At 49.7% G+C, this 21,463-nt stretch overlaps 1 protein-coding gene across 1 annotated transcript in view; it reads right to left on the reverse strand.

Moving 5' to 3' along the window:
- The window catches only part of Abcc4 (ATP binding cassette subfamily C member 4 (PEL blood group)), a 212,779-nt gene extending 192,645 nt beyond the window's left edge, over positions 1–20,134 (reverse strand). The window contains exon 1 of the mRNA XM_021181507.3: positions 19,685–20,134. Within this exon, the coding sequence (XP_021037166.1) occupies positions 19,685–19,758 (74 nt within the window). The 5' untranslated portion in view covers positions 19,759–20,134. The remainder of the gene's footprint in view (positions 1–19,684) is intronic.
- Between the last annotated feature and the right edge of the window lie 1,329 nt (positions 20,135–21,463).

A 21,463-nucleotide genomic window follows, 5' to 3' on the forward strand; every position in this document is an offset into this window, starting at 1 on the left:
CCTAGGCACTGTGGGAAACTTGTGGCCAGGACTCCAGACCTGGAATGAGTTTTGTTACCAACGCTCTGACAACCAGAAATAACTGTACTTCAAAATACAGGCTCTGGACAGGGTACTCTATGATACCCTGAGAACCCACTTACAGCCTAGCATTTCTAAAGGGGAGAGAGAATTACAAACCACAGGCTTTTCTGGTGGGCAGCCCTGTGTCAGTGAGGCAGAACTGAGGAAAATTCCATTTGAGCCAGTTCACGCTTTGAAGCATCAGGGCAGTTACAAACATACCAACCCTCAGCCAGAATAGCCACAGATTCGGAGAACAAAAAAACCCTTTGACCAGTCTCCCTCAGCCATCTACTAAAGGGTTTATGTGGTAGAAAATAAAGAGAAGAGGAAAAACTCTACAATGAACTTCGGGGCATTTTCTGAAATGGCTTTCCTTAAATTAACAACAACAACAACGATGACGATGCTCTTCTCCAATTTCACTGTAAAATATTCCACGGAGCCACAACTGCGCACAGAGTTGGAAAAATACTAAAGCAACTAAGGAAGACACAAACAGGGTCTGCCAGACAGAAGCAATGGAGTGAAGGCGACCTTGCAAACAGGGTATGCCAGGCAGAAGCAATGGAGTAAAGTAGACTTTGACTCACACATGGCCTGCCAGACAGAAGCAATGGAGTGAAGGAGACCCTTGCAAACAGGGTATGTCAGACAGAAGCAATGGAGTGAAGGAGACCCTGACTCATGCTTGGGCTGTCATCCCCAGGCCAGATTGCCTAGTCCCCACCATCCCACCACCAAACCCAGCTTTCTGAATACCATCTCCAAGCTAACCCAGAGGGAACTCTAGCCAGGCTTCTGGTCCAGTGTGCCTGTGCCTTACTGGAAAGAGGAGGAGGACACCACAGACACAGCCCCCCACCCACCTGAGACAAGAACTGTGGAAGACATTCCTAACCCACAAGTGACAGTACAGTACCACCTCCGCTGTGTCCCTTCAAGTTGGTCAAAGTCAGATGGGCAGTTACTCCTGACCCCTAGGGTTAGGGCCCTCAGCCACCCCACAGCCACAGCTCATGATAGCAAGTAGTCCTGCATCTCATTTCTTCTCCAGGAATCTGAAGGCAAGGCTCCGGGAAGCTGAGATCATAACAATTCATTGGAATTGACGCCTTAAGCATGTACTATGCGAAAGGCTCCTTCCAAGGGTTCTAGACCACAGATTATGGTCTCTATGCAACTCACATTCCAGGATACTGAAGATAGCCAGGCTCAGAAAGACAGGTTCTACACAGTAAACCAACAGGGAGCCACAAGGGGGTGGGGTGGGGAGATAGCTTAGACAGCAAGAGACAGGGCTCCTTAAATGATAAGTTGGGGGCCAGCGTGTCCCAATCAAAGGCAGCACAGAGAGCAGAAGCCCTGCATTCCACTGCATTCTCAGGAAGTCCTTACCAACCCACGTGTGCTGACTGTGTTGGGTAGAGAGCATTAAGCTGTCCCAAGGAAGGGAGAGAGCAGAGCTGGGATTAGCAAGGGGAATCAGGAAACATACCTGCAGGAAAACATCAACCATGACTTCCCTCGCCCTTCATCCAGGCTACAGGATGAACAGGAGGCTGAGACAAGATACTATTCCAGGGCCCTAACCAGCAGCTGACTGTGCGGGATGCAGATATTCACAGCCAACCACTGAACTGAGGTCAGGGACCCCTAGGGAAGAGTTAGGAGAAGGACTGAAGGAGATGGTAACCCCATAGGAAGAACAACAATATCAACCAACCCAGACCCCTGGAAGCTCCCAGGGACTAAGCCACCAATCACAGAGCACACATGGGCTGGCCTGAGACACTCTCCTTCCCCCACCCAACACCCTGCACATATGTGGCAGAGGACTGCATTTTCTGACCTCAGTGGGAGAGGATGCACCTAATCCTGTAGAGACATGATGCCCCAGGACGGGGGATGCGCCTCTCAGAGACAAAGGAGGCAGGGGAGGGATGAAGCACTATGGGACAGAGTACCGGGAAGGGGAGCAACGTCTGGAATGTAAATAAATAAAATTATTAATTAAAAAAATACTACTTCATGGTGGGTAGAGAGGTGACTTGGCTGTGATTCCCAGCACACACATGGCAACTCACACAGGGCTACACCTCCAGTTCCAGGGGATCTAATGTCCTCTTCTGGCTTCTACAGGCAATGCACATACATACCACATGTAGTGCACAGACATACATGTAGACAAAATACCCATACACATTTAAAGGCAACAACAACAAAACAAGATCCTAACTCAAATGAGAACATGACCAAGATGGAAGGACTGCTCAACTAGAGCAAACTCACCCCGAACCCCAGGCTCTCAGACACGGAGTTCCCACACACCAAAGGGAAGAAAATACCAAGTAAGAGTCTCTTCTGTCAAATGCTATAAAACTGGGTTTAGGACACGAGATTCAAGTCATTTTATCTCTCCTGCCTGGTTAAGACTTTTATGCAAATGTTTTACACACACACACACACACACAAACACACACGCTAAAGCCCTTATTCGAACAAAGGCTCTCTTTGGAGCAGCGCTCTTCCCTCCCCTTCCTTCATTACCTGTGTGCAGGTTTTTCAGACTACGCAGCTGAGAGGTTGGACCCCAGCCAAGGGGAAATGGCAGTCACAACCTGCATTACAATAAAATCTAAATACACTTATTGTCTGCCTTTGTTTGCCCTCCCAGGAACACTCTCTTGATCAAAAGGGCAGCTAGCCTTGTCTGGACACTTGCACTGGAGTGTGGTCTCCTTCTTTTTTGAACACAAACTTACTCCTAACATCGGAATTCACTGCCCAACTCTGCCTCCTGAGCAGACCCCAAGGCTTCAGGAGTCTCCCAGATCCAGTGTCTCATACTGCCCACCGCAGGACATAGGCAAGTGTTGGCACCAAACATGTCACCCCAACAGAACAGCCAGGTGGTTCAGCTAACTAAGAACACAGAGACCTGCGGACAACCTGGACACTTGGCAGTTCCCCTGAGTTTGGCTGAGCACTATGCTTGCCGGGCCTCTGGCCTCTAAAGCCAGCTGCTCACTTCTAACCACTGGCTAAACTCACCCCCTCCCACCCCCAACCCCCACCCCACCCCCTGGCTCCAGAAGACAGGACTACACATGGATGTCTTAGGTACCTGTCAACAACCCCACCACCACCCCCATGTTCCATTTGAACCTCACAACTGACCAATTCAGATGACTACTATAAACAGCCAGCCATTATCCTACATAAAAAAGCAATGGTTGTATTAGTTCATTTTTGAGGATACCTGCTCAAAAAGCAGTAAGTTGCCATTTATTGTTAACCCTGGTAAAGCATATATCAGATATCTACATTATCCCGTCTACAGGTCAGGATGCAAGCCCCAAAAGCCAAGGATTCTTGGCAAGGACACTCCCAAGTACACCTGGGTCACCTGGTAGGAGGGAGAGGATTTTTAACAGAGTAAGGGAAAGCTGGTCCACACCTTTAACCCCAGCAGTTAGGAAGTGACGGCAAAAAGATCAAGTCAAAGCCAGGCTCAGCTACATATCAAGCTCATGGCCAGCCTAGAAGACATAGAGAGGAGGAAAGGGGGAGGGAGGGAGGGAGGGAGGGAGGGAGGGAGGGAGGGAAGGAGGGAGGGAGGGAAGGAGGGAGGGAGGGAGTGGGAGGGAGGGAGGTTAGCTCTCATATCAGGTAACCATCCATTCCCATGGTCCTTGGATTTCATGGTCAATCAGGGCAGGATTGTCTTCCTCCTTTGTGGGGAAGGAGCAAGGGGAGAGAGGCTGTCGAGGTGACCACTTCCTTTTAAAAGGAGTAGTAATGGTTGGGGTATGGCTCCGTGGCAGGGTGCTCTGCCAGCATTCGGGAGTCTGTAGGTATAATTCCTAACACACACACACAGCATGAGCATCACATAAGAACACAAACCCACAGGAGACTCCGGTACAGAAAGCACTAACCCTTCCCCCTATCATCAAAACAGATGCCAAATCTCTAAGGAATCTGGCAACGGGTGAGGAATTGAGTTTGGCTGTTTGTGCATTGTGGTGTGTATGCTTCAGGAACTGCACTTTGGGGGGACCTGGGGCAGGCAAGCACATCTTGTACACAGTAAACCACCACATCCCACAGGAAGCTGTTCCCTGACTGTACAGACTGTGCATGAAGCCCACTCATAAGCACGTCTCTCTCCCAGCCTTGGACTTGGAGCTGCTGCAGCTGGGAACTGGGCACCCCACCCATCCCTTTTGTTCAGGTTGCGGCTGGTAGCACCTCACCCTCTGTGCCACAGCGCACGGTGTCCTCAGCTGGAGACAGAAGACTGCTGTCCGTGGCAAACCACTAACCAGGTTACGGGTGGCACTCTCCCTTCCCTTAGGAAAGCTGTCTGCAAGGTCTGCATCCCTTACAGATCTCAGAAGCCACTCCCGCAGGGTAAGACACCTCTGACTTTGGAGTAAAGGTGACCCACAACCTAAAGCCCAGACAGCCTCAACGGGCACGGGTTTTTGTGGATGTTGGAACACGGGGTCAATTTGCTGGGTGTGAAGGAAGGAAAAATGATTTGTTTGTTTGTTTGCTTGTTTGTTTATATGAGTACACTGTAGCTATACAGATGGTTGTGAGCCTTCATTTGGTTGTTGGGGATTGAATTTAGGACCTCTGCTCTCTCTGGTCAACTCCACTCGCTCAGTCCCCCCTGCTCCCTCTGGCCCAGAGATTTATTTATTATTATACTTAAGTACATTGTAGCTGTCTTCTGACACACCAGAAGAGGGTGTCAGATCTCATTACTGGTGGTTGTGAGCCACCATGTGGTTGCTGGGAATTGAACTCAGGACCTTCAGCAGAAGCAGTCAGTGCTCTTAACCTCTGAGCCATCTCGCCAGCCTGAAGGGAGGAAGGAAGAAAGAAAGAAAAAAAGCGTACAGAGACAGGAGACGCCTGTGTCAGAGAAGGCCTACGGAAGTAAGGCCCAGGGAGGAAGTCTGGGCTGAACTTGCCCACTGCCAGTGCCAGTTCCTGGGGAGCTACAGGACGCACAGGGCCAAGCTGCTTCTTGCCTAAGACTCCAAACTACTCCTCAGGAAGGACACTGCAGGCACCACACTTGCTACTGGGATCCTTAAAATTTTCATTCAAGTTCAGCTTTCTCTTCCCTTGAAATGCTTACCAGGAAATGGATCTACGTACCCGAGAGAGAAGAAATGAAATGCACACTGAGTGTTTTTCTGGAGACCCTAAAAGAGTTGCATCTGGCAGCCTTCCACAGAGACTCACAATGGCTTCAGGGTCATCTAAAGTTGGCCAGTCAAGGTTTGAAGGGACCATCAAAAAACCATCATGGCTGCCGGCCTTCCCTGAATCCTGATAAAGTTCAGTGCTAGCTGACACTTAAGCACCGTGTTTTGCCCTTAAAAGAAGTCAATTCCCAGAAATCAAAGGCCATTAACTCCCTCTCCCATGCCCCTAAGCTAGCTGCTCTGTGGGAAATCCCTTCCGGCTGCACCTTATCCTTCCTGGAAGGGACTCTTAGAAAATGAAACTCCTCCTCACAAGTAAGGAATCCCTCCCAAGGAGCAGAGAGGCTGAGGCTGCTTTGTGGAATTTCCCTTCAAAAGCCTTCATCTTACTAGCTGGACAGTTGGCAGCAGAAGTGGCCAGCCATCCACCCGAGAGAGGGAAGAAGAGAGATCCTGATTTGGCTTAACCCAAGGGACTAATCTTGCCTTTACAAACTTTCAGGAAAAACAAGTACTGTGTTATATACTTAAAGGAGCAGAGGACAGAGGATTTGGAGGCAGCCAAAGAGCACAATGGAGCCCTCTCTCTCTCTCTCTCTCTCTCTCTCTCTCTCTCTCTCTCTCTCTCTCTCTCTCTTTCTTTCGTCACTGCTAATATCGGATCCCCCAAGGACTTGGCTGGGGTTTTCCCCAAAGCAAACCAGTCTGGGGCATTTGCATGTTGAAGAGAAACTGCCTGGAAGAACACAAAAAAGCATACACCGGACAGCCTCCTGCCAAAGACACAGGACACGCCCCACAGGCGCCGGGGGACCAGGACCAACAATAACAGTGACCCAAGTTCAAAAGCTATAATTTGCTTAGAACACTGAGACTGCTTGTCCAGAGACGTAGCATGCTTTCCTGCTTCAGTTTAATCCACAACAGCGTCCTGAAGGGTGGATGGGAGTCGGTTCCACATCGGAAGACATTCTGGAATTACAGCTGAACCTGACTCGTGAACTCTGAAGGGAAAGGGAAGAGAAGCTGTGTTGGTGAGAGCTGCCGAGACAGAGGGAGAATCTCGGGCAAGCTCAGCGGACAGCGGGCAGGTCAGAACAACAGCCCCAGCTAAGGACAACGGGACACTTCATGTGTCTGTGGCTTCTGGGAGGCATGTGGATTCCATTCATCTGCCCTGGCTACTGTGAACTACAGTCCAAGTGGCTGCAAACGAAGAGAGAATTACTCCCTCCCAGTTGTAGAAGCTGGAAAAGCAAGAAGAAGGTGGCATCTGAGCTGGTTTCTTCAGAGGCCTCTACTTCCTGTTAGGTGTGGTCCCCCCCCCCCACCACCACCCCTGCACTCCCACCCCAACCCAGCATCTTGACGTGATCCTCTCTGATTCCCGGCATCCAAATAAATGTCCACGGTATGGAGTGTCCACAAATACAAAGAGGAAATCTGGACACTAACCTTGAGTTAAAGTTTATCCCAATCAGACAATTCACTCTTAATTACTACCTATTTTAGAGATCTTATCTCAAAGTACAATCACAGTCTACAATACGAGGGGGCTAGGCATTCAACTTAATGGGTTCTGGGAGTCCCCTGTCCCACAGAATAACAAGCGGCAAGGGAGACGGAGCCAGGTCTATGGAGGAGGAGGGAGCAGACTCCGTGGATAGAAGACGGGAAGACAGGTGACCAGGGGTCCTCAGAGGCACCTTCTCACAGCAGAGGGGCCTGCTTGGTGTCGCTATGGTCCATCATGGTCCCTAAACCAGTTAAATAGGTCTCCACCGTGACGGGCGGCTTTGTTGCTTTTTAGTGGCTAGCGAGAGGCTATCAGTGTGGCACAGGTGTGACAGTCTCGTCCTTTGGAAGTTCCACCTGTTAGCATGTGCGTAAAGCAAGTGCTGTGCAGCAGAGAGGAAAATACGGAAAATAATTGATTAATTATGTGGCATTTTGTAAGGTGTGTGTGTGTGTGTGTATGTGTGTGTGTGTGTGTGCATGATTCTACCAAGTGCTTATTTAATGCCCAGCTGTGAGGTCATCAAAGCAGGTTGTGACTCAGTTGGAGGCCCTCATTGCCGCCACAAGGGCAGCCATTTTTAGTTAAGAGGAGAGGGCGTGGGGGGCGGGGAGGGACTGAGGGAAAAGAGCAGATGAAGGAAAGCTTTCTCTTTTTTAAAAACATGTATTCATTTAAAATAAATCTTATGTGGTGGGAGTGGAGGTCAAAGAGCAACCTCAAGAGTCAGTTCTCTCTCTCCATGGCGGGTCCTGGACACCATGTGGGGATCTGTTGTTGTTGTTGTTGTTATTTTTTGTTTTGTTTTAGTGATTGTTTTTGTTTGGGTATTGTTTTGTTTTGAGACAAAAATCTTGTGCCTCCAGGTGCTGGAATTGTAAGCATGCCCCACACCTGCTTTGCTTCTGTGAAACTTTCAGAACGGTATCAAAGCTCTCAGTGCACTGCCTTCTGCGGCTCCTCAACGTTCCGGGTGTGCAGCAATCTCCTGGGAGACGGACCACAGTCTGGGGCCCCACACCCAGAGCCCAGCTCCCCCACCAGCCTTACAGCCTCAGCATCTGCCCGCCTTTCCTGTGCCAGAAGTTCTCTGAGAGCCATCGCTGAGGAGCCTATACCTCCAGGTCCAATATAATAGCCCTAATTACATGGGACCACAGCAGAGACCGACAGTGGTGTGCTCAACGCTGAAAGAGACGCTCCGATCCCCCTCCCTTAATTTCAAAATGCTCTGATCTTGAGGACAAGGGACTTACTTCTTCACAGCCCCGCTAAGTGGCTACATCCTCTCCATGGTCTGAGGCCTTTTCCAGGCTGGGTCTTAAGAGAACCCGCCCACTACTCCTGGTCACCCTCCCTCGGACATCTCTCACCAAGAGCAAGCTTTCCGGTGTTTGTGTCCACTTTTCCTCTATCAGGCCAGCAAGTGTCCAGGGTCTGCCCCACATCTCATGCAGACAAGCAGTAGATTAGATTCACTTCAAGATCTCCAGGTCTGGGAGAGTTGGGTCTTGCTCTGCTGCAGTTTGGCTGTGACCCCGGGCAAAGGTCTTAACATCTCCAGCGTCGTGAGCATTAACCTCTGACTTGGCACTGGGGTAATGGACATTGTTATGAAAGAGGTGAGCCAGCTCAGACCCTGCTGGCACCACAGGTGGCTCACTCGCTCTGCTGCAACTCAGTTTTCCCTTTGGGTTAGTACGCTGGGGTAAGGGGGTGGTTAAACCTGGACACCACGATGCACTTCAGCAGAGGAGGCTGGGCCTGAGCGGACTGTTGCTCACAGTCTGCTTCACCCTGGAAAAGAGCAGTATTCACCACTCCAAAGGCTGGTGGTAGAGGTTACTATGTAAATATTTAGAAGACGCTTACATAGCCCCTACCTAAAATGTGGTTCCCCTGGACAGTGGGATTTCATCCAGCTAAAAAAAGACAAAATAAATCATGAAGTTTTCGGGAAAATGGATGGGTCTGACTATATTTTATTTAGGTATCCCAGACCCAGAAAGAAAAATACATTGCTTTAGTTTGCTTCTGTTACTTTAACTAAATACTATGACCGAAAGCAACTTGGGGGAGAAAAGGTTTGATTCGGCGTACAGGTTAGAGTCCAGCATGGAGGGACATCAAGACAAGAGTGTCCTAGGGCAACACTGGAGGGACACTGCTTACAGGTTTGCTCAGTTTCCTTTCTTATTACAACCCAGGCCCACCTGCCTAGGGACAGTACCGCCCACAGCGGGCTGGGCCCCCACGCCCTCAACTACTGTAAAGGAAATGTCCCACAGGCATGCCTCCTGGCCAACCAGATGAGGGCAATTCCTCACTTGAGATTCCCTCCTTCCAGGTGAGTCAGGTTGACACGTGATGCCAACTGTAATGCACACATGAATGCAGATCCCAGCTTTACATCTTTCTATATGTGCACGTGTAGGATAGAGTGTGAGCAGAGGCCCAAACCTAGAAAGAGGACTATGAGATGGAGGGAAAGGTCTGGGGAGGGTAACGTGGAAATGGGACAGCAGGGAACAGAGACAAGGCGGGGACAAGGAGGCACAGAGAGAGGTATGGATGGGTGAATATGACTAATGACACTTATTGTCAATGTTGATTTAAAAAATAGAAGTAGGAACTCAACAAATAAATAGCTAAAGGAGGGGGGGAAGGGACTGAAAGAAAAAGGTAAGTTAAACAGCTCCTACCAATAGTGAGCTCTACGCAAGGAAAAGGAAACAGACACCAGCTTCCCCAAACGCAGCCCCCGACTGGGCAGGTCCACAAGACTGAGTAAGACAGGGCGTGGGCATCTCCAGCCGCATTTCAGCAGTGACAGTAAGAGGCAGGAGCCCTGGACACAGAGCCTGTGCACTGAAGGAATGGTCAGCAAAGGTTGGGAGTGACTGGGAAACCTCACAGCCACTCCTAGGAGCTACAGGATCAGACAGGGCATGCTACCTGGGGCTCATGCCACTGAGCACATCAAATCTCAATGGAGATGGTATCAGAAGCCTCAAGGCTGACTGTGTAAAGATAAGGCCTGAGGTGTGAAGGGGAAGATGGATCACTCAGGGAACAGCTGCAGTCGAGAGGTGGCGATGGACTATGGGCTAGTCCTGCATTCAGACAACAGGGAGGCGTGGTTGCCAGGTGCCAGGTGCGACTCAGCTTGAGGAAGCAGGAAGTTGCCCAGCAGAAGTCAAATGGTGGAGACCGGCTCACTTTACAGCCGGCCCGGAATGGAGTAGGTGTTGGGTTGCCATGATGCCAGCTCTAGACTGGTTTTCCTTCTCCCTCTGTTACCTCAGCCAAGCCCACGGATGGCGATACCACGCGGAAGGTAACCACACGTCTGGGAATGCCTGCCCCCAGAGACACAACCACAGGGGTCTCCCCGATCTCGGTAACTTAAAATCCAGTCAAGTTGACAGTGAAGGTTAGGTATATTCTCACAAAGAGTTTTCCACAAGAGTCTTCCGGCGTGGTCCCGTAATTGTCCGGGAGAACTCTGTGTCTCCTAGCTCGGGTTTGGCACATGACACCATCGAGCTCCTCGCGCCTACGGACAGGGAGCAGCCATTCTAAATCCAAACAGCCCAGATTAAAACTAAAATAATCCTTGGCGATTGCCGACACAGCACAGGATAGGTAAGTGGCTCAACTGCGTACTGAGAGATAAACGAGGGAACACTAGTCTCTGACCCCAGAGAGTTAATCTCTACATAGGAGGTATTTTCTTGGTAGGTCTCAAAGATTCCAAAAAAGGCTCCGTCACCTGAGGCAGTTAAGAGGATTCATACAATGCCACCTGCCACCTGGCAAGCCTCCGTGTTGTATGAATGCAGGAGGGGCCTGGTTGTGACAGATGGGTTGGTCCATTGCCACCTCTTGACTGAGGATCTAGGTCAGTGGTGGAGGGCTTGTCTAGAATGCACAAGGCCCTGGGTTCAAATCACAGCACCACATCAAAGCGGAAAAGGAAGTTAATTTTGCAGCAATCCTTCCTACGCACCTGCACGTACTCTACCAGGCTGACACCTGTTAGGACGGCAGGGTCGGTCTTACAATGGAAAACCCGGAAGGTCCAACAGAGCGCCTCCAAATACCCTTGGCGTCTAGAGGCCAAGCATACCAGCTTAAACAGGAAATCGGCTCCCTTCTGTTATTTAAAACAGGACAAAGAGCTGGGCTGGAGATGTACACAAAGGTAGGCAGATCCAGTGAATTCAAGGTCAGTCTGATCTCCACAGTGAGGGAGTTCCGGGATAGCCAGGGCTGTGCTCAGAGACCCACTAGTGAGAATGAAGGAATGAATGAATGAATAAAAATAAATAAATAAGTAAATAAATAGATCTCACTTGAATTTTTTTCTTTAGATTTATTTATTATTATATGTAAGTACTCTGTAGCTGTCTTCAGACGCACCAGAAGAGGGCGTCAGACCTTATTACGGACGGTTGTGAGCCACCATGTGGTATTGGAATTTGAACTCAGGACCTTTGGAAGAGCAGTCAGTGCTCTTAACCGCTGAGCCATCTCTCCAGCCCTCTCACTTGAATTCTAATATATACATTTTAAAAGAATGAAACAAACAAACAAACAAAAAACAACCAGGGCAGGAGAGATGGCCCAGCAGTGGGGAGTCTGTGCTGCTCACGCAGAGGACAGGAATTGAGGGGCCCAGCAGGAATCCACACCCCTGGCTTCTCAGGCACCAGCACTCACGTGCACATTATCTATTCACAGAAGCACATAAGTACACATAATTTAAAAAAAGAAAAAATGCAGGGTGTTGGTGGTGCACACCTTTAATCCCAGAACTCCGGAGGCAGAGGCAAGTGAATCTCTAAGAGTTTGATTCCGGCCTGGTCTTCACAGTGAGTTCCAGGACAGCCACAGCTACATAGAGAAACCCTGTCTCAAGAAACAAAAACAAAAACACACTAACAAAAATAATAATTTAAAAAAAACAAATCTTTTAACACATAAACGTCAAACAGGATGCACGCCTTGCATACAGTCTTGTGCACACGGGCTGGCTGGTGAAGAGTCCTTGAAGAGGCGACATTAACAGGGCTGGCCAGTTAGATCCCAGTCACATCCTGACTGACACTCCATAAAGACCTACAGACTAAGAGCCATGTATTCAATGAGCAATTTTATGCTCGTTTTACATAAGAAAATTTATATATTTTTGCATAGCTGGCACTTCCTCTCCACCAAGCTCCCTCCAACTTTGGTCTCTATCCATTTACTGCGACCGTCACGTAGAAATAGGAATACAGGCTGAGGGTATGATCACAGAAACACAGATTCCAGTGCATGCTCTCCGGTTAGTAACCCGACTCAGCTCCTAGCTTCATCTTGCCCACCGGATGTTTCCTGGTCTCTCTAGCCTCCCTTTCCTCACTGTGTGTAGGAGCCATTCTCCACAAAATGTTCCTATAAGGATCAAATAGCCCACCATCCCCAAGACCCCCGCCCCCCCACTGCCACCTACTGAGCAACACAGGGCTAAGCTCTGCGCAGCCACAGTCCCCACACCTTGAGGTAGGCAAGTCCTGGGAGAGTGGGAACTGAGATGGAATGGGGGGTGAGGGTGACTCAGAGAAGCTCACTGACTCAGGGGAGGCTGTAGCCTGTGGTTCTTGGCTTTTGCTGTCCATCAGAAACCGAAGGAGCCTTTTAAAATTATTTTACACCTAAGTGATACTTCCCAAAATTAGGATTCAAACTAGCCTGGGGATGTGCTAGCCTTGGGTTTTTCTTCAGTTTTCTTTTGTTATGGTTGGTTTTGGCTACCCAGGAAGTTCAGCCTCAGAGCGGACTGCCAGTGTCAACTAGAAAGAACTTAATGGGGGGCTGGAGCTGCAGTTTGGTACAGAGCGTGCCATTAGCTTATGTGAAGCCCTCGGTTCAATCCTATTGCCACCAAAACGTTAAAGGAAATGTAGCAACAGGCTGGTAGCCTTCAGAGAAATAATTTCCACCTGCTGGGCGTAGAAGTAGACCTTGGTAATACCACAAGGTAGCTCGAGGCCAGCCTGGGCAGATAAGACCCTATCTCAAAAACCTAGACAAGAAGAAATAATTTCCATCAGTAGACAATGGAAGAAAACAATCTGAGGATCTGAAACCCAACACCAACAACCAGCCTCTATTTGTACAAAGTAAATCCTGCCAACACGCCAACCACTTTCCTCATAGGGAATGACCAACCAGGAGACCCGATACCTCTGGACTCCCACGGGGCAGGTGATGTGATCTCTCCTGACACTTGTGGAAAATGTAATCTCCCCTACAGTGCTGGCAAGTGGCTTGTCACACCTTGGGGGACATTCTCCAAACCTGTTCCTTTCTAGTCAGTCCTCCAACTAAAACCTTTGAATGGCAGCAACAAGCTGCTCAGCTCTGATATCAATGCGATGAACAAAAACAGAGATGAAGCAGGATATTATGTGAGGACAAACCCTGTAGACTGAGCAGCCAGTGAACTGTTCCACAGATCTGCACACTCTGCTAACCATGCCCTCTGACCGTTCCTCCTTCGCCACCTCACTCAGCAGCATCTCCATCCTGCCCTCGGAGACACCCTGGAACCTCTTCCTGTTGGGTCCTGAAATAAATCTGGCATCAGACCTCCCGGCTCAATGATCAAAAATAAGAGGATGACATGTACAAATAAGACGAGTCCTTCGCTGCAAGAGAGACTGCGCGCAGCAGAGCCTGGAGGACGCACCGTGTACGCTCTGCAGAAAGTGACTGGCAGAGCCTGCTCTAAGCCACAGCTTAACTGTGGGTCACAGCCCCATCTGGAGTCACAGAACTGAATGTGAATTATGGTTTGTTCTTCAGAGCAACGGGAGGAGGCAGGGGAGGTTTTTTGAGCAGGATGACCCCAGTTTGTTTTACAGTGATTTTCCTTCCATCTAAATTTTAAAAAGAAAAGACTAAAGCCACAGCCAGGCTTGAGGAGTTTCACTGAGGATCCCCAACAACATTTGGTGAGCGTGTGAATGAATCGGTGGATGCACAGGCATGCCTAAAGTCCAACCGTAGAATCTGATGCCAGAGGTTATGGTTTAAACAAGGATGACCGGAGAGTTTATGCCTTAATAACTAGACAGATGATGGTGCTAACAACCAAAGAGCAATTCAACCTTACAGATGGACGGGAGGGGTCCTAGTCAGGGTTTCTACTGCTGTGATAAAACATGAAACTTGGAGAGGAAGGGCTGTGTTTAGTTTATGCTTCCACATCTCTGTTCAGGGCTGAAGAAGTCAGGACAGAAACTAATACAGGGCAGGAACCTGGAGGCAGAGGCTGATGCAGAGGCCATCAGGGAATGCTGCTTACTGGCTTGCTCAGTCTGCTTTCTTATAGAACCCGGGACCATCAGCCTAGGAATAGCAGCACCCACAATGGGCTGGGCTCTCCCCTGCCCATCACTAATGAAGAAAATGCCCTATAGGCTAGCCCACAGCCTGACCTTAATCTCCATTAAGGTCATTTTCTCTACTGGGACTCCCTCGTCTCTGATGACTACAACATGTGTCAGTCAGGTTGACATAAAACAAGCCAGCACAGGAGGAAACATGCTGAAGATGAACACACATGTGAAAAACATACTCATTCACTAACAACCAAGAGGCCTGCGTGATCAAGTCAGCACACGCGCGCGCACGCGCACACACACACGCACACACACACATTCATCCAGCCAGCCAACGTTTCTACCAACCCAGCAGAGCCCAGCAGGCAGACAGATACTGAGCGAGCGCCTCTGTTTTCGATGGGGCACACCTATGACATGTTTTGATGATCCAGATAGCATCTCAGCTGTGACACACCCACCCCCCAAGCTACGAGGTTCCTGAGGCATTTCCCAACCCCTCCGGACCTCAATCTGTCTCCCCTAAAGAAGGGTGATAATGTCTGCCTGAGAGATTGAGAGTTAAACTTCTGGCAGATAACAAACTGAATGGAACAAAATGTATAATGTGCTAGTGATCACCATTCTTAAAGCTCAAGGTCCTCCGAGGATATGAGAAGCAGTAGCCAGCAAAAGAGATCCCCAGGACCCACCCAGACTCACTAGGGCCAGAGTTTCTGAGGACTCACAGCGGGGACACCACAAGAGACCCATGATCTACAGTTTCAAAACCATGTCCGAGACCATTACTGAGGCAGGTAAATATGACATTTACTACCCAGGCATGAAACTCCCACCCTGATGACTTCTGCATCCTGCGGTTTTCTTGTGTTACGGCGCACTGTGAAGATTTCTTTAAAAGGTTAATCTTTAAGTGAGTCTGAAACTTTCCTTTCTACTCTGGTGGGCAGGAGGGGTTTTGTTTGTTTGTTTGTTTGTTTGTTTGTTCATTCCAGAAACCTGGCACTCTGCCTAATACCAGCAAGGCCATGAGATGGCTCAGCAGATAAAGGTGCTTGCCACCAAGTCTGATGACTTCCGTGAGGTTCAACCCCAGACTCACTGAGCAGACAGAGAGATTTCCTCTGACTTCCACACAGGTACCATAGCAGGAGTGTGTGTGTGTGTGTGTGTGTGTGTGTGTGTGTGTGTGTGTGTGTGTGTTTGTTATGGGTTGTAGGTTGAGTTGTGCATATGTGTAGTATGTGTCCATGTATATGTGTACGTGTGTTGTATATGAGGGAATGTTGTCTGTGTGTGCTACTGAGTGTATGGGGGGGTTCAAATATATGTGTGTGCATGTGCATATGTGTGGTAGTGTGAGTGTATGCTCATGGGTGTATGAGTGTTTTTATACTCATGTGTGTATGTTTGTGTGCTCATATGTGTATATGTGTATTTCTGCATGTGTGTGTTTGTACATATGTGTGTAATGTATGTGTGTGGTGGGGGAGTGTGCAAGTGTGATAATAAAAATACTCAAAATATGGTACCACAATGCCTCTGGTTAAAATTAAACACTACCAAGCAAGATATAGTTCACACCTATAATCCTAGTACTCAAGACAGTGAGCTGGGAGAGTTCTCTACCCAAAGCTTGGGCTAAAGAATGACCCTGTCTCACAGAATAAAATGAATAAATAAATACTGGGCACTTCTGTGCTGTGATGGAGCGCCCCTCAGCCAACCTTCCTAAGCCATCTGCATTTCTACCCTCAAGTCATAGCTGTTCTCAGCCCAGTCCCCAGAGTCTGTCCTGTCACATGGCTTTGCAGCACGACATCTCTGAGCAGAGACACTGCCAGCTATAGAACAAGGACTTAACTACTCTCTGGGGCCAGATGCGTCAGTCCCCTGGAGTCCCTCGACACTGGCACCCTGGGAAAGCACCTCTCTGGTTACCTTCCATCTGCTGCTGCAATCCCAAGACCTCCTGGATAGGAGGAGGCCTGGCCTAGGAATACAGAGGACACCCACAGGCCTTCCTGGACGTTGGTGACAACACCAGGGGGCAGCAGGGAGAAGGACACCCTTGGAAGAGACTGGGGCTTGGACATTCTCATAGCCAGCTAGACACAGTATTCCATTCATTCATTCATTCATCCATTCATTCATTTGTTTGTTTCCAGGCAGGTTTTCTCTGTGTAATAACCCTGGTTTTCCTGGAGCTCTCTCTATAGACCAGGCTGGACTCCAACTCACAGACATCCACCTGCCTCTAACTCCAGGGTACTAGAACTAAAGATGTGCAGTCAGCCACAGCCTGGCTGGACACAGTATTTCACAAGTTATACAATTTGTTTCTAATGACCGTATGACAAACTGCTCAATAAACAGTGGTAAGAAAATGTGCTGTGTTGAAAACAAAACAAAACAAAACTGGTGCCTATTTTACATCAGCTGCAAAAAAGAAACCCTAGCATCCTTTGTCATTAACACAATAGCTAAAAAAATATGCACAGGGAATCTAGATGATCCTGGGAGGGAGAGAGAGAGCTCTGGATGGGGCTGGAGGTATGGGCAGTGGTAGTGTGCATGTTTAATCTATACAGTGCCTTACTCCAATCCCCAACACCAACAGCCTGAGAAAGGGGAGGGGGACACCAAAAGATATGGCCATGGACACATACTATGTAACTGTAAATGCACTGTGTTCAGCAACAGCAAAAGGCCTGGAAAATTACACTCAGAAAATATCATGTCTTAAAGGCAACAGTGTAAAGTCCACCATATCAGCTAAAGGATCCATGACAGATTACAGTTTTACTTAATGTCAGTGTGCTCCTGCCAACGTGTGCACTGAAAGAACACATGCGTGCAAGAGACAGCCACAACACCAGCAGGTGTCCTAGGCTGATAGACTGCCCACGACCAAACTGTATTACAATTTCACCCAAATCCTAGAGAGGCATACTGCATGGGCTGTGATCATCTGGCTGGGCAACTACCAACTCAAGAGTCTAGAAAACAGACACAGAGTGGGCGGAAAAACAAACGCCCCACAAAGAAAGTAAAAAATCCGGGCTTGCTCTATAAGGCAGGCGACTGCAGGAGGGAACTCTCTTGGCCTTCCCGTCTGCAGCAAGACAGCTGCAAGAGAGAGAGAGAGAAATGACACACTGGGTAAGCAGGCCACGGGTGACTTCACCAAGTCACAGCCCTCCTGCAAACTGTAACACTGGAAAGCCAAGGCTAACAGGAGGTGTGCCATAGTGCAGTAGGCCAGCCTCAGCCTTCATCAGCATCACTCGGGCCCCTGTGAAAAGCATGTACCCCCATGCTTCTGACTGTGCTGGGTCAGTCTGCAGGGACACTGGAGATCCTGCGTCTTCTGATAAGCTCCCAGGTGATGCTGATGCTGCCCTTCTGACTGTCCTGCTGTGAGAGCTGATACCATGGTGACCAAAGATGCTTCACGCGCATCCTCAGCGACAGGAATTGTAATAGCATCCTTGAGAAACTCGACCTGTAAGAAGGGGAGCAATCCTTCTTCATGCATGGGAGGACCAACTGCAAAGTACAGTGGCTCCTGAGAGCCAGGTTTGGATCCCGCTGGACGCCAGTAGCTTTGCCATCCTAGACAGGTTAGTCAAAGTACCTCAGCTTGAGCCCCTTCACAAGGGATAAACTAGAGGCAATAGCTAATTTCTCACCAACTGGGAAGTGGAAATGGGACTCACCCCAGATAGCAATGTAAAATAATTACCCTTTTTTTTATTTTAAAGTCTATCTATAAGCCTTACTGTAACACAATGTAGACCAGGCTGGCCTCGAACTCAGGGGTCCACCTGCCTCTGCCTACTCAGTGCTGGTATTGACAGCTAAAAGGCTATGACACCACACTCAGTTATTCCGTACATCGTTTAAGACCGTGTATTGACAGATGTGGTGGCTCATACCTATAATCCCAGCACTGTGGAAACCGAGGCTGTAAGGAGGATTGCTGTGCATTTGAGGACTTCCAGACCAGCCCATGCTACAGGGTGAGGCTGTCTCAAGCAAACAAACAACAACCGATTGTGCCTTGCTACCTTATCCTAGCTGGTCTCAGCTCCATAGCTGCTCAAGTCATCCTCCCACCTTAGCCTTCCAAGAGACTGGGACTGGAGGTCTGTGCCACCCACACCGAGCTCTCGCTTCACCTCCATTCTAAAAGTCCGCTCACAGGAAAATCATCAGGAGTTCTGTGTATTGCCAAAAGCTCAGGAGACCAAGACAGCCCACCCGCTTTGAGTTATTTTTTTTTTTAATTCATTTCACCACATTCCTTCTTCCCGCAAGCTCCTCTTGGCCGAGTGTCCAAAATCGGATCCTGCACACACTGCATCAGCAATTAAAAACATTAGTAAATGACTCTGAAACTCCCTAGGTCTTCCCATTTTAAAAAGGTAACATTAGAACGTGAGAAAGATGAAATGGCGGAGGTCAAGGAATAAAAACTATTCTAGTTAGCCAAGCGTGTGTTAGCCAGCCCAGGCTACTAGGTGGAAAACTACTTAGGAATGCATTTATCTAAACCTCTTCACCTGTTTCCTACAAAAAGAGGAGCGGGGCGGGGACCAGATCAGGGAACCCATCAGTGGTTTTAGGCATGGAAACCTTGACTCCCGTCTCTGAACACATCTTGGTAAGACCCCCCAACAGGCTTCCGAAACTCATTCCCAAGAGGGATATGGCCATCAAAGGCAGAAATGAAAAGTCCATCTAACAGGGGAAAATGTACTCCACTAAGGCTGCATTTCAGTCAAGAGGAAAACGTCATTGTTGATCTTGCTCAAGAGTAGTGTCCCCATTCGTAACTAAATAAAACATCGTAATAAAATGACCTTTTAATTCACAGCCATACTTAGGTACTAGGACACACACAGAGGGGCTAGAAAGAGAGACAGGATCCTAGAAGTTAAACTTCCTTACACACCACACACACACACACACACACACACACACACACACACACACACTGGCAATCAATGGACCTGAAAGATGTCTGGTAAGGTGTTTCAGTAGAGCTTGGCGTTCGCCCAGGACTCTAACTTCAGCTGCTTTTAGATAAGCCCATCTGTTCACTGCTGCTTAAAGAGAAATAAAGAGGTGCAGTTTGGGTGAGGGAGTTGTGCAAGCCCTGAGCCGGGATGGGAAGCGTGGGCATACAGAGCCCACCCTCCAGGGCACCCCCGCACCTCCCATGGATCCCCACGCTTTCGGGTGGGCGCCACCTGCGTCTGCCACCGGTCCCCGCGTGCCCCTCCTGGAGGAGAGCGGCACGGGCGTGGGGTGCGGGCGGGGACCGCAGGCCGCGTGGCGCACGCGCGAGAAGGAGCCCGGAGTGTGAGGCTGTGCAGGAAACGCATCCTCCGACAGTCAGGGACCGGCGCTGAGCATCGGACACGCGGCTAAGCCGACGCGGAGCATCTCGTGGACGGAGGAACGGGCCCGGACCAGGCACTCACCAGAAGAACACGCGCGAGCAGAGGTTGGCGTCCTGCAGCGGGTTGGGTTTCACCTCGGTGTGCACCGGCAGCATCTCGCCCGCAGTGCGCGCGGCCGGGCGGCGGCTCCGGGAAGCGCGGGTGAGGATGCTGGAGCTCCGGCCGCCGCGCCGGTCAGCTCGGCTGGAGCCTCGCAGGCAAGCAGCGGCTTCCGGGAACCAAGCGCCGGCCCGCCCTGACCCCGCCTCTCGGGGCTCCTCGGGGCGCCCGCTACGCGCTGTCGCCGCCGCCTCCTGGAGCCTGGGAGCGGCGTGTCTCGTGAGAGCGCAGGGGCACGGCCGCTGGGGAAACCACAGAGACCAACCGCGCGCAGGTGACCGGGGGCGGCTCGGAGAACGCGGAGCCGGGCCGGGGAGCCGCACGTGCTTGAGACCGGTTGCAAACTTTGCCGAAGTTTAAGATCAGCACCCAAGCACCACCCTGAAGGTGGCGGGGGCGGTACCGGCTGTGCCCGCCCCCGCGCTCGGAAACGCCCCCTAGGCTGTGCGCTCCTGGAGATCTGGTGAAAGCCGCCGGGCTTTGCCTGCCGTCCCCTGGCATGCTGCCCTCATCAGGACCAAATAGGGTGCTGTGGGAGATTGTTCCACCTGCAGGCCAAGAGCCGGACCTGGAACAACAGCGAGGTTTATCAGATTGCCTTTGCAGACCTTAAAGCCTTGAAGACCGTCAGGCCACCCGATATTAGGACACAAGGATTTTGGGAGATGAATAGAATGCTACCATTTCGGACGGCTTCTTGACCTTTCCTACATTGCTTGGCATGGCGGACCTGTGTAAGCAGTTGGCTGTCCTCTTAGATTAGGTAAGGGAAACCAGATAATACGCTGCCTGGCATGTTTCTTTCACCGAGCCCTGAGAGGCTCCCAGAGGATCCATGGCAAAGGGAACCGATGTTACAGGACACCTTGCTGTGCCTTTCTATAAGCCTACTCTGCTTCTAATTTACTTTTCGAAATGGTTATTACTATTTTACTGAATAAATTCAGACTCAAAAGATCTAGCTTGTCCGAGATCTTAAGGTTAGTGATGATGAAATCTGACTTGTACTCAAGTTGGCATGAGATGTGCCAGGGTGCCCCGACACAGTGAGGAAGGTATGGGTCCTGGCTCTTGGACTAGTGTTCACAAGCCCAGGGTTCTGGCGTGGCCGTGTTAACTGCCTCTGCTGCTTTGGTTCACTTCAGTGCTGGGTAAGGAAAGAAGAGCGGTTTCGAATTCATGGCCCTAGTGACAATTTCACCGGTCCTTTTGCTGTGACAAAATACTCTGACCAGAAGCAGCTTGGGTAGGAAAGAGTTTATATCAGGCTTACACTTGCAGGTAATAAACAGCCCATCTCGGAGAGAAGTCGGGCCAGGAGCTGAAGCTACAACAACCCTGTTGGCCTGTTGGTGCTGACTCCAGCCTGCATGCAGTGGGCTGGGCCCTCATGTCATCTCCAATGGGTCATTCTCTCACAGCTGCCATCAGCCAAGCCCATCTGGGCAGTTCTTTACTTGAAGTTCCTGATTTTCTGGTGACTCTAGGTTGTGTCTGGTTGACAATAAAAAAAAAAAAAAAAAAAAGCCGGGCATGGTGGCGCATGCTTTTAATCCCAGCACTCGGGAGGCAGAGGCAGGCGGATTTTCGAGTTCGAGGTCGGCCTAGTCTACAAAGTGAGTTCCAGGACAGTCAGAGCTATACAGAGAAACCCTATCTCAAAAAACCAAAAATAAATAAATAAATAAATAAATAAAAATA

The sequence above is a fragment of the Mus caroli genome, unplaced genomic scaffold (genome assembly GCF_978045245.1).
Source record: "Mus caroli unplaced genomic scaffold, Mus_caroli_1 scaffold_12, whole genome shotgun sequence".
Classification (NCBI taxonomy): Eukaryota; Metazoa; Chordata; class Mammalia; order Rodentia; family Muridae; genus Mus; species Mus caroli.